Genomic DNA, 12946 nt, shown 5'->3' with positions numbered 1-12946 from the left:
GAAAGTGCTTCTTAACCCAAGAGCCGTTGCCAGTCAGAGTAGACAAGACTGACCTTGACAGAGCAAAGGCCTGACTTAGTATAAGTTTTGTATGTCCAAATGATCTTGTGATTATCTTTGCACTGGCCAAAAGAACATCAGGAACACTAGCTAGGCCTAACTTCGACATAGCTTGGAGAAACCAAGAGGGATTTTGGAGGGAGCCAATTCACACCGCTCTTGTGAAACACAATCCAAATTAAGAGTCCTAAACTCTAAGACCCTTCCAGTTAAAGGAAGTAACAAAGAAGAGGGGAGAAGCATGCTGATAAGGGGAGAAGGATCCGCCTGCGGGTATCACAGGTCCCCACTTGTAAAGGACTGATTACCATGTCGTTCCTCATACTTGGGAATGGCTTCCCAAGCACAGCAACTCAGATGCATAACTGCAGAATCGGGCACCAGTCTTTAAATAAAAAGACTCATCTGAACAGGCGGACTGATGGTAGACTGCACCAGTTAAAAGAAAGCTAAAATGAGCATTGGCGTTCGGTCACTTCCAAGTAACTACATAATACTAGAACGTGGGGATCATCTGCTGAAGCTGGAGGGTGATTCAAAACAGATAAAAGGAAGTATTTCTTCATACAACGCATAGTTAAATTGTGGAACTCCCCGCCCCAGGATGGGGTGATGGCTGCCAACTTGGAAGGCTTGAAGAGGGGAGTGGACATGTTCATGGAGGAGAGGGCTGTCCATGGCTACTAGTCAAAATACATACCAGTCATGATGCGTACCTGTTCTCTCCAGGATCAGAGGAGCAGGCCCATTATAGTAGGTGCTGTAGAACACAGGCAGGAGAATGCTGCTGCAGTTGTCTTGTTTGTGGGCTTCCTAAGAGGCACCTGGTTGGCCGCTGTGTGATCAGACTGCTGGACTTGATGGGCCTTGGTCTGATCCAGCAGGGCCTTTCTTAGGTTCTTAAATATTCAGAGTCTGGGATGAAAGTCTTGATTCTAAAGCTCACCTCAGAGGTCAACGTGGCAAATGTAGGTTCATTTCTCTGGGAGTTCTGTACGGAGTGGCTGCGGCGATTACCAAATCTGGGGTCTTCCCCGCCGATATGCAGCTTCGAGGCTGGCCTAAGACACTCTATAGTAACAGTCGCAGTGAAATCGAACGGGGACATCCTTTGCGGGGCTTCAAAAGGAACCTGGGTCAACTCCCTCCAAAGGAAACAGTTTTGTTGGCATTTCTCAAGTTGTCCTTCGGATTGCTGGTCCAATTGGGCCGTGAGCGTAGATGGTTTTAAGAGGGAATTAGACAAAATCAGAGGAGGGGAGGTCTATCGCTGGATCTTAGCCACGACGGCAAAATGGGATCTCCGTGTACAGAGGCAATGCAGCTCTGACCAACAGGGGGCTTTCACGGTCTGGAGTTCTTCTGGGACAAACGGATCTGGTTGGCCAACGAGGAAAACTGAGCGCAGGATTAGGTGAATCCGGATCCAGCAGAAAAACCGTGCTCTTATGGAACAGCACTGCACAGCAAACCCTTGACAAGTGCCTTGCATTTAAAGAATCTCTTAGACCAGGTTCGAGTCCAGCAGCACCTTACAGACCGACGAGATTTTTGGGGTACGAGTTTTCGAGAATCAGTGCTCACTTCGTAGATACCGCCCGGAATCCAACGAAGAGAGCTTTGACTCTCGAAAGCTTGTGCCTGGAAAATCTTGTTGGTCTCTAAGATGCTACTGGACCCGAATCCAGCACTTCCACTGCAGACCAACACGGTTACCCTCTGAACCTTAACAGAGCAAAAACGTGCTTTAAAAAATCCAAGGGACGTTATGCGAACATGCTCTGTTTGGGAAGATTGAGAGAGGAACGGCTCCAATTACCCAACTACATTCTGAACAGAAAACAAGACCCACACTCCATTTAACTAGCAAGTCTGCCCCCTAGGTCCCCCTTTTCCAAATCACTAAAAATTCCAGTTTTGAGCATCTAGATTTGGGTCCAGCAGTAGAGACCAACAAGATTTTCAGGGTATGAGCTTTCAAGAGTCAAAGCTCCTTTCGTCAGATGTCAGAGCTTGGACTCTCGAAAGCTCATAGCCCCAAAAACATGCTGGTCTCTAAAGAGCTATGGGACTAGAATCTAACTGTTCTACTGCAGGCCGAGACGGCTTACCCTCTGAAACTCGTTTCAAGCATGTAGCAGAACAAAGTTACGAAGACTGTTAAGATCTACTAACAGACAGACAGAACGCCCCTTGGAAAACCCAGGTCTCTCTTATTAACCCAAATGGATGGATGGCGCCCATGGGACTCTGCCACTTTTCACGATTCGGTGACAAAACATTCTTTTCAACCAGCTGGTGACTGAGGACCTTGGCCACATGATTCCAAAAGGAAGGGTGTCCGCTGGCTGAGACCAGCACTGCACACTAGCTCGCCTTCCCCAGTCGTACAAAGACACAAGAGATATTGCCCTCCAAGTCTGTTTTCTGCACCTTGCAACCAAAGACCCCCGCCGTGGCTTCCTTGACCCATGGCCTCTTGGCTCTGCATGATTCTCTGTCGTTCCAGGAACAGAGGGAAGAAAAAGAAAGAGTTCTTGACAGTGCCAAGAGAACATGTCTGTCAAAACGATTGTGCAACCTCCCGATGCATCCGAGGCCAAGTGTCTTCTGGCCCAAACGGAGAGGTCTCCATCATTGCTTCTTGGGCAATTCCACTAAAAGGACGGGCCAAATTCCGAGGACAAACTATGGACAAGGAGAAGGGGGGTGGGGAGAAACAGAGAGAGAGAGAGGGAAAATGTTTCTTAGAATGCCGAACTGAACACGAAATGAAACTCCTAGCTCCTTCGCTTGTATTACTGATCTGATTATGCTTTTAAGAAGAAGAAGAGGTGGTTTTTATATGCCGACTTTGCCTCTCACTTAAGGAAGGATCAAACCGGCTTACAATCACCTTCCCTTCCCACAACAGACACCCAGTGAGGTAGGTGGGGCTGAGATAGCTCTAAGAGAACTGTGACTAGCCCAAGGTCACCCAGCTGACTTCATGTGTAGGAGTGGGGAATCAAACCCGCTTCTCCATATCAGAGTCCACTGCTCCAAACCACCGCTCAACCACTACACCATGCTGGCTCCCTGGTCTGATTATGCTTTTAATGTTATGTAGCTATCTGCCATGATGGAGCTTCTAGAGCAGGGGTCCCCAACCTTTTTGAGCTTGTGGGCACCTGTGGAGTTCTGACACAGGATGGTGGGCAGAACCACCAAATGGCTGCCACAGGAGGCGGAGCCACACACACACAGAGGATGCCTAAAGGCAGGGAAGGATGGGGGTAATTTTAAAAATACACTGGGACAGAGGAGAGAGAGAGAGAGAGAATAAAACCAACACTGTGGTGGCAGCTGCCACTCAAACATTATTTTAATCTGCCCAGCCAATTGGATCTCCAGTGGCCAATCAGAAGCCTTACTGGGCAACTGCCACACCTGGACCCACTTTTTAAAAATACTTGATGGGCGCCAGGAAAGATGTTGGCGGGCATCACAGCGCCCAGGGGCACCACGTAGAGGGCACCATATTGGGGACCCCTGCTATAGAGCAAAGCTTCTTAAACTGTGGGTCGCGACCCCACATGGGGTCACGTAACTGAATGTGGGGGTTGTGAAAAATTTGGCAACAGTAAAAGAATTGTTTTAAAATAAATGTCTTTGATTTATTACCAGTAAATGTTTGATTTGTGTACCTATTTTATATACCTACATACCCGGGGTGGCATAAAAATTTCTCAGGAGAAAAGGGGTTGTGAGCGGAAAATGTTTAAGAAGCCTTGCTCTAGAGGAATATTATGTGAAAGCTGTACTTGTTATATCATGAGAGGGAGGGCATTTGGACATCTTCTGGGCATGGAGTAGGGGTCACTGGGGCTGTGGGGAGTTGGGAGGTAGTTGTGAATTTCCTGCCTTGCGCAGGGGGTTGGACTAGATGACCCTGGTGGTCCCTTCCAACTCTATGATTCTATATATTTTTGTTTGTTGTAGAATCCCAAGGTTACAGTCCAAAGAAGAGATATTGAAACAGGACATTAGCCGGCACACCGTCACTGTTGTGGTTTTGTGTAAAGTTTTCAACGCTTCTGTTTTTGCTCATTATGTGTGTACTGCAATACATGTCTTACAATTTCTTTGAACTTAATTATTTGGTATGTTCTTGTAGTAGCTACCATTTATCATATAAAGGCCTTGCAACCCCTGGTGCTGTGCACTTTCTTTCTTGTTCTAGAGGAATTTCAGACAGCTTACCTTCACCTTCGGCCGGTACTTCAGGTAAAGTGTCCTTGAGTACAAGCTGGAAAGGGAAGGAGGAAAAGATAAGTTTCAAAATTTGGGTAGATAAGCTTAGAGTTGGCAAGATGATAACGCTACTATTTTTCCTGCCTGGCGGGCACTGCTAGAACCTGGCAGGTTACCACAGGTATCTGTTGAGTCACAACAAAAGTAACGGAGGCCTACAGACCCGGCAATATTGTTGGGCTCTCTGCCAGGGGCACACCACATGAATACGTGAAGCTGCTTTACACTTAGTCAGGCCTCTAGCCTACCAAGGTCTGTATTGCCTACTCAGACCAGCAGCGGCTCTCCAGGGTCTCAGGCAGAGGTCTTTCCCATCACCTCCTTGCCTAGTCCCTTTCACTAGAGATGCCGGTGATTGAATGTAGGACCTTCTGCATGCCAAGCAGATACTCTACAAACTGAGCCACGGCCCCTCCTCAAGATCATAGAGGCATTAGTCTGTACCCCCCCTCCTGATGAACCCCTCCCCCCTCCAAACGGCAGCGAGCCCCTGACCCCACCCCCAGGAACACTGTGAAGTAGGTGGGGCCGAGAGATCTCTGAGAGAAAAAAAGAGAAAGACTGGGAAGAGCAACCAGAAAGGAGCTAGAAAAGATTCTTAAATGTAAGGATGCGTTGCTGGCCACCTAGATCAAGTTAAGTTATGCCATAGTATTCCCTATTACTATGTGTGTGTGTGTTAAGAGCCGTCAAGTCGCTTCCAGCTCATTGGCATATCTCAAATTATATCGGCATATCTCAAATAATTAATGTTCCTCCCTCCAATTTTCACTCCACCTTCATTTAAATCTAATCCAGCTTTCCTAATTACATGTTCTGCATATAGATTGAAGAGATAGGGAGATAAAATACATCCTTATCTGACACCTTTGCCAATTGGAAACCATTCAATTTCTCCATATTCTGTTCTAACTGTGGCCTCTTGTCCAGAGTACAGGTTGCGCATCAAAACAATCAGATGTAGAGGCACACCCATTTCCTTTAAAACCAGCCATAGCTTTTTGTGATCCACACAGTCAAAAGCTTTGCTGTAATCTATGAAACACAAGCTGATTTTCTTCTGAAATTCTCTCGTATACTCCAGTAACCAGTGTATATTTGTAATATGATCTCTAGTGCCTCTTCCTTTTCTGAAACCAGCTTGAACATCAGGCATTTCTTGTTCTCGTATTACTATGTATAGGTATGAAAGTTGGGAAATGAAAAAAGCTGACAGGAAGAAAATTGATTCCTTGGAAATGTGATGTTGGAGGAGAGTGTTACGGATATGGTGGACGGCCAAAAAGACAACTAAGTGGGTTCTGGATCAAATCAAGCCTGAACTCTCCCTAGAAACTTAAATGACTAAACTGGGGCTATCAGTCTTTGGTCAATTATGAGAAGACCAGAGTCACTTGAAAAGACAATCATGCTAGGAAAAGTAAAAGGCAGCAGAAAGTTGGTTTTAATATATAAGGAAGAATCAAACCGGCTTACAATCACCTTCCCTTTCCCTCCCCACAACAGACACCCTATGAGGTAGGTGGGACTGAAAGAGCTCTAAGAGAGCTGTGACAAGCCCAAGGTCACCCAGCTGGCTTCATGTGTAGGAGTGGGGAAACAAATCCAGTTCACCACATTAGCCTCCGCCGCTCATGTGGAGGTGTGGGGAATCAAACCCGGTTCTCCAGATCAGAGTCCACCGCTCCAAACCACTGCTCTTAACCACTATACCATGATGGCTCTCCAGCCTCTTGTGGTCCTCTTGGACCGAAGAAGAAGAGCTGGTTTTTATACACCAATTTTCTCTACCCCTAAGGAGTCTCAAAGTGGCTTACAAGACCCAACAAGAGATGGATTGACTCAATCCAGGAAGCCACAGCCCTCAGTTTGCAAAATCTGAGCGAGGCTGTCAAAGACAGGACATTTTGGAGGACTTTGATTCATAGGGCCGCCATGAGTCAGAAGCGACTTGACGGCACTTAACACACACAATCCCTTTTCTCAAGCAGGGAAAGTTTGACAGTTGGGTTGCCGGCAGGGCACAAAGGAGGAGGCCAATGGGAAAAGAAAGCTGTCCCACCTGAACAAGATATGAAGGTAGGAGCCGAGGCCTGTCAAGATGTGCCACAGCGCATGGAACTGCGTCAGGACGCCCACCCCCGGAGGCAGCCGATTGCGCAACCCTCTGTGGAGACAAAGAAGAACATGGTGAGCTCCACCACTCTGGCAGTTATTGTCGAAGCAACATTTTTTAAAAATCTGCACAGCCAACCAAAACTCCGGTGGGCAGTGGCCAATCAGAAGCCTTGCTGGGCAAATGCCCCACCAGCATGGTGTAGTGGTTAAGAGCAGTGGTTTGGAGCAGTGGAGTCTGATCTGGTGAACTGGATTTGTTTCCTCACTCCTCCACACGAAGCCAGCTGGGTGACCTTGGGCTAGTCACAGCTCTCTCAGCCCCACCTACCTCACAGGGTGTCTGTTGTGGGGAGGGGAAGGGAAGGTGATTGTAAGCCGATTTGAGACTCCCATAAGTGGTAGAGAAAGTCGGCATATAAAAACCAACTCTTCTTCTATTTCTAAAAACCCTTGGCGGGTGCCAGGAAAGGTGCCAGTGGGTGTCATGGCACCCACAGGCACCACACTGGGGACCCCTGGTCAAGGACACCGTGTTCTCATGAGGACAGGCTTGCTGGAAAGGGGGTTCTAGCAATCACTGCAGCAGCAGCAGATGCAGGGGGAAAGGATCAGAAGGAAATAGGGAGTGGAACTTGAGGGCTTCCTGTGGACCTCTTGGACCGAGGAAGAGTTGGTTTTTATACCCCGATTTTCTCTACCTTTAAGGAGTCTCAAAGCAGCTTACAATCACCTTCCCTTCCCTTCCCCACGACAGACACCTTGTGAGGTAGGTGGAGCTGAGAGAGTTCGGACAGAACTGTGGCTTCATGTGGAAGAGTGGGGAAACCAACCCGGTTCTCCAGATTAGAGTCCGCCACTCATGTGGCAGAGCAGGGAATCAAACCCAGTTCTCCAGATAAGAGTCCGCTGTTCTTAACCACTGCACCACTCTGGCTCTCAAAGGGCATTTGAGTTAACCCCCACCCCACCCTGGCCTCCAAAATGCAGAGCCACAAGCAAGTCCCAGTCACACATGGCAGCAAATGCAACTCACCTCAGTCTGTCGCAGAAAATGTTGTCTACGTTCCAAAAAAAAAATCCGACTAAAAATAAGGTCAGGGACGTATAGCCCAAACCCCTGAGCCAGGGGTATACCCTAGAGAGAGAGAGAAGCAAAGGGAAGCTTGTAAGTACACCAAAGTGGGTTGTGTCACATGAACACATGCAGCTGCCGTATACTGAATCAGACCCTTGGTCCACCAAGGTCAATATTGTCTACTCAAACAGGCAGCAGGGTCTCAGGCTGAGGTCTTTCACATCACCTACTTGCCTAGTCCCTTTAACTGGAGATGCCGGGGATTGAAACTGGGACCTTCTGCATACCAAGCAAATGCTCTACAAACTGAGCCACAGCCCCTCCCCATCGCTCTCCAGGGTCTCAGGCAGAGGTCTTTCACGTCACCTACTTGCCTGGTCCCTTTAACTGGAGATGCCGAGGATTGAACCTGGGACTTTCTGCATGCCAAGCAGATGCTCTTAGCCACAGCCCCTCACTAGTCAATTAAAACACACATGATTTCAGCTCGTTGCCACATTGGACTCATGCAGGGGCCTCACTCTTCCCTTCTCATGGAGCCCTGGTGAGAAACAAACTCCTCCCTGTGATATATAGAAATGCAGTCATTGAGCATTAGCTGGTTATCTCCCCACACAAACTATGTAACTGGGATTCTAAACTAATTCCGGTTCATCTGGACTGATATGTCCCACTCTGATCTGGATAGCTCAGGCTAGCCTGATCCTGTCAGATCTCGGAAGCTAAGCAGGGTCAGCCCTGGTTAGTACTTGGATGGGAGACCACCAAGGAAGTCCAGGGTTGCTATGCAGAGGCAAGGGATGGCAAACCACCTCTGAATGTTGCCCTGACCTGGATGGCCCAGGCTAGCCTGATCTCGTCAGATCTCGGAAGCTAAGAAGGGTCGTCCCCGGTTAGTACTTGGATGGGAGACCACAAAGGAAGTCTAGGTTCGCAACGCAGAGGAAGCTGATGGCAAACCACCTCTGTGTGTCTTTTGCCCTGACCTGGATGGCCCAGGTTAGCCTGATCTCATCAGATTTCAGAAGCCTAAAACCAAGTAAATAAAATGATCTTCGGGCTGGAAGCAGGCCATAAAAAGTTTAAAACATTTTTCTTAAACCCTTAGTTAAAAGGCTGGGTAAAAAGGGATGTTTTAGCTTGGTGCCTAAAAGAAAGTAAGGAAGGCACTGGGCGCACCTCAAGGGGAGGGAGTTTCTACAGGTGAGGGGCCAGCACTGAAAATGCCCTGTATCTGGTCGCCTCCCTGCCGAACTTCTGAGGTTTGGTGCCCAGAAGAGGATCTTATCTGGCAGGCTGGACAATACGAGTTGAGTCGGTCCTTCGAGTACAGGCCAGCCAATGAAAGGCAAGCGTGGCCAGTCGCATCAGTCCTACTTACCACAACACTATATATACAGATCGCAGCACTATCACCATCACCAACATCCCGTACATGATCTGTAGGATGGAGGGAAAAATAGGCCCCTTTTTTCAGTAAATTCAGTAAACGCTATGCTTCCTTGTAGGAAAAGCACTGGGCGCTGAACATAAACGCATCTTAATGCTGCTAATGAATGATCTGTGACCCACCCACCCCTGCCGCCACCCCAGGTTGAGATATAGGGGCAGAGAAGATGGGTTTACATGGGGGGGTGGTGGTGGAATGAAAGACAATGTGGAAACGTGGAGGCTGCGGTCCCCTGCGCCCGGAAGAGGGTGAGCTGTCCACACATCATCTTCCGGTCCAAAGAATCTTGTTGACTGATCCTCCTAACCAAAAGCCATAAGAACATAAGAAAGGCCATGCTGGATCAGAGCAAGGCCCATCGAGTCCAGCAGTCTGTTCACATAGTGGCCAATTAGGTGACTTTAGGAAGCCCACAAGCAAGACGACTGCAGCAGCATTATCCTGCCTGTGTTCCACAGCACCTGATAGAATAGGCATGCTCCTCTGATCCTGGAGAGAATAAAGATGCATCATGACTAGTAGCCATTTTGACTAGTAGCCATGGATAGCCCTCTCCGTGAACATGTCCACTCCCCTCTTACAGCCTTCCAAGTTGGGAGCCATCACTACATCCTGGGGCAGGGAGTTCCACACTTCATTGATGCGTTGTGTGAAGAAATACTTCCTTTTATCTGTTTTGAATCCCTCACCCTCCAGGTTCAGCAGATGGACCCTGTGTTCTAGTATTATGAGAGAGGGAGAAAAGCTTCTCCCTGCCCACTCTCTCAGGGTCTCAGGCAGAGGTCTTTCACATCACCTAGTGCATGATAGGAAAAGTTGAGGGCAGCAGGAAAAGAGGAAGACCCAACAAGAGATGGATTGACTCAATAAAGGAAGCCACAGCCTTCAATTTGCAAGATCTGAGCAAGGCTGTCAAAGATAGGACATTTTGGAGGACTTTCATTCATAGGGTCGCCGTGAGTTGGAAGCGACTTGATGGCACTTAACACACACACTGCCTGGTCCCTTTAACTGGAGATGCTGGGGATTGAACCTGGGACCTTCTGCATGCCAAGCCGAGGCTCTACTATTGAGCTACCCCCCCTCCCCGTCTTAAAACTATGGCAAACCCAGTGGTAGGGATTTTCCCTTGCTCTGAGAACAGACAACCCATCTTTCTCTTTTTGTAACTCATTTTGAATTAACTTCCCTTACTGTCACTGGGTGAGAGGAAAGCCTCAGAATTGGATTCCTGGTGAGTAATATCACAGAAGATAGATTTGGCAAGCTGGTAAGTAATTTGCCCCCGAGCTTCCACCCAAAATTAGAAGCCACTCCTCCTGGCGAATTCCAAGCTACTTCCAACCCTTGCCTGCAGCTCTGTTTTTATGACTCTGGCTCTGTGTTCTGAACTGGCTATAATTAACTTACCTGGAAGCATGCGAGTGGGGAAAAATACCCTACCTCTGTTTCCTCCGTGTTTAATTTGGGGGGAGGGCATAATCAGACATGACCGCAATCCCAATTGCTCAGGGGACCTTTATTTTTTTTAATATATATTTAAAAAAATAATTCAGGATTCTTGTCGACATTTTGATGCTTTTGCTGCGCTTTGCTCGCGTGCAACCGTCTTAGGCAAGTTAGGACGGCAAGCGCTTCGCCCTCACAAAATAGGCATGCAAACAGGTAAATTACCTGATGAAACAGTGGCTGTTTCCAATTAAGGTAAACCTGTAAATAAAAGCAAAAAGCAGAGGTGTTAGGCTCGAAATGGCTCTTGTTGGCTGTAATCAGGGGTGGCTGAACTACAGGAGGAGGGCAGTTAAGTGGCCAGATGGGTAGCGTGGGGCTGTGAAACCCCAGAAAAGGAAGGCCCAGGGAGTGGTTATGGAGAAGTCAGGCCAACGCTCTTTTTTGCCTCTCGCTTTACTCTCCATTTCTCTGGTTCAGAGGACTAGAGCCGGCATGGCATAGTGGTGAAGGGCGGCGGACTCTAATCTGGAGAACCAGGTTCGATTCCCCATTCCTCCACATGAAGCCTGCTGGGTGACCTTGAGCCAGTCATAGTTCTCTCCGAACTCTCTCAGCCCATGTGGAGGCAGGCAACGGCAAACCACCTCTGAACGTCTTTTGCCTTGAAAACCCTATTGGGTCATAGAATCATAAAGTTGGAAGGGACCACCAGCGTAATCTAGTCCAACCCCCTGCACAATGCAGGAAATTCACAACTACCTCCCCCCACACACCCCCAGTGACCCCTACTCCATGCCCAGAAGATGGCCAAGATGCCCTCCTCCCTCTCATCATCTGCCTAAGGTCATAGAATCAGCATTGCTGACAGATGGCCATCTAGCCTCTGCTTAAAAACCTCCAGGGAAGGAGAGCTCACTACCTACAGAGGAAGCCTGTTCCACTGAGGAACCGCTCTGTTAGAAAATTCTTCCTAATGTCTAGAAAGAAACTCTTTTGATTTAATTTCAACCTGTTGGTTCTGGTCCAACCTTCTGCGTTGCCGTAAGTCAGCTGTGACTTGACGGCCCACGCACGCACGTGGAGAGACAGGAGGGACTGGCCACAGGCGGACTCCCATGTTTTCATCTGCAGACGTTGCGGGGAAACAAGGACACCCACGCTACCCCGAGGGGAACTTCACCTCCCCCGAACAGAACTGCTTACTATGGTGACGCCGATGCTGTAGGCCGCTAGTAGAAATAGCAGCGGATAATTGACGGTGTTCTTGTACTTGAAACACTCGTACCTGAAAGACAAAAGGTGATGAGATCCAAAAGAAACAAATCAGGCGTGCCCAGTCAGCCCTCCAAGCAAAGGTGGAGGAAGAAGATCAACACCTTCGCACTTCTCTCACGGGGATTTGCAAGTACTGAGAAGGGCAGACCTGCTGGCTCGGGACTGCGCAATGTTTCTAGTGCTCATGCACGGCTAGAAATGGGCATAAGGTTTCTCCAGAGAGTTCAAGGTGGTTTGGAAAGATACACACAAAAGAGGATTGCCAGTTGTTGGCTGGACACTCGTCCCCAGTTGCCTCTGGCCAAATGGCTATCTCTAGTTCTGTGTTCTTTCTAAAGCCTGCCAAACCTATTGGGCCAGAGCAGCGGCAAGTGAGGTGACAGAAATTGTGCTTGCACCATGAAATACCTGATGAGTATAAGAAGGGGGGGTCTCAAAGCACAGGAACAATTAAATTGACACCGGGGTGGGGTTTCCAGTACACGATGTCGATCCCCTACAGGACTATTTCCCAGCCCCCTCTCTAAGCCCCACAACCTTCTTTCTTTATAGGGAAGGTTGGAGCCTGTGAAAACACGAAGAATGGCCGTACAACTAATAAAGCAAATCGAAGCAAAAAACTAGCAATCTCTCCAGGATCAGAGGAGCATGCCTAATATATTAGGTGCTGTGGAACATGGGCAGGATAATGCTGCTGCAGCCGTCTTGTTTGTGAGCTTCCTAGAGGCACCAGGTTGGCCACTGTGTCAACAGACTGCTGGACTTGACGGACCTTGGTCTGATCCAGCAGGGCTTTTCTTATGTTCTTATGCAGATTTTCTTTGCAGAATCCACGTCATCCAGGGCAAAATCCGGAAGGGAATTCGGGTTGCACAATCCACAGCTTCGGAAGTCTCTGCTACTTATTTAGGGTCAATGCTTCCAAATTTCGGATCTCTTCTCTCCCAGTAACACCTAGCAAACGCTGTCACTCCCATTTTCAGAGGTATAAATTATGTCAAGCAGCCATCTGAATGGACTGATCGCAAGGAAGAATGAGTGAGCAGGGGAAGGATTAACCTGTCCTTCATTGTGTTAAAAGGAAGTTATGAAGTTGGGGCAAATGCCCTCCCCTTTTCTCCATATGGGCAGGTTACAGTAATGTGCAGTAGCAGGAAACAGCCCCTAGTCTGGTACTACTGTTGGGAAGGTCTCTTGTTTGCGGCTGTCTCTCTCATGGCAGT

General features: G+C 48.3%; 1 protein-coding gene across 1 annotated transcript in view; it reads right to left on the bottom strand.

Moving 5' to 3' along the window:
• Positions 1-2694: 2694 nt before the first annotated feature.
• ACER3 (alkaline ceramidase 3) overlaps positions 2695-12946 on the bottom strand; it is a 40152-nt gene continuing 29900 nt past the window's right edge. Inside the window, exons 5-11 of the mRNA XM_056858268.1 lie at positions 11652-11733; positions 10671-10706; positions 8928-8986; positions 7505-7606; positions 6416-6520; positions 4303-4348; positions 2695-2748 (exon numbers count right to left, since the gene is read on the bottom strand). Coding sequence (XP_056714246.1) covers positions 2695-2748; positions 4303-4348; positions 6416-6520; positions 7505-7606; positions 8928-8986; positions 10671-10706; positions 11652-11733 — 484 coding nt within the window. The remainder of the gene's footprint in view (positions 2749-4302; positions 4349-6415; positions 6521-7504; positions 7607-8927; positions 8987-10670; positions 10707-11651; positions 11734-12946) is intronic.

The sequence above is a fragment of the Euleptes europaea genome, chromosome 12 (genome assembly GCF_029931775.1).
Source record: "Euleptes europaea isolate rEulEur1 chromosome 12, rEulEur1.hap1, whole genome shotgun sequence".
Classification (NCBI taxonomy): domain Eukaryota; kingdom Metazoa; phylum Chordata; class Lepidosauria; order Squamata; family Sphaerodactylidae; genus Euleptes; species Euleptes europaea.
Note: the sequence above shows the minus strand (reverse complement) of the source record. Positions and strands in the feature narration are given on the sequence as shown.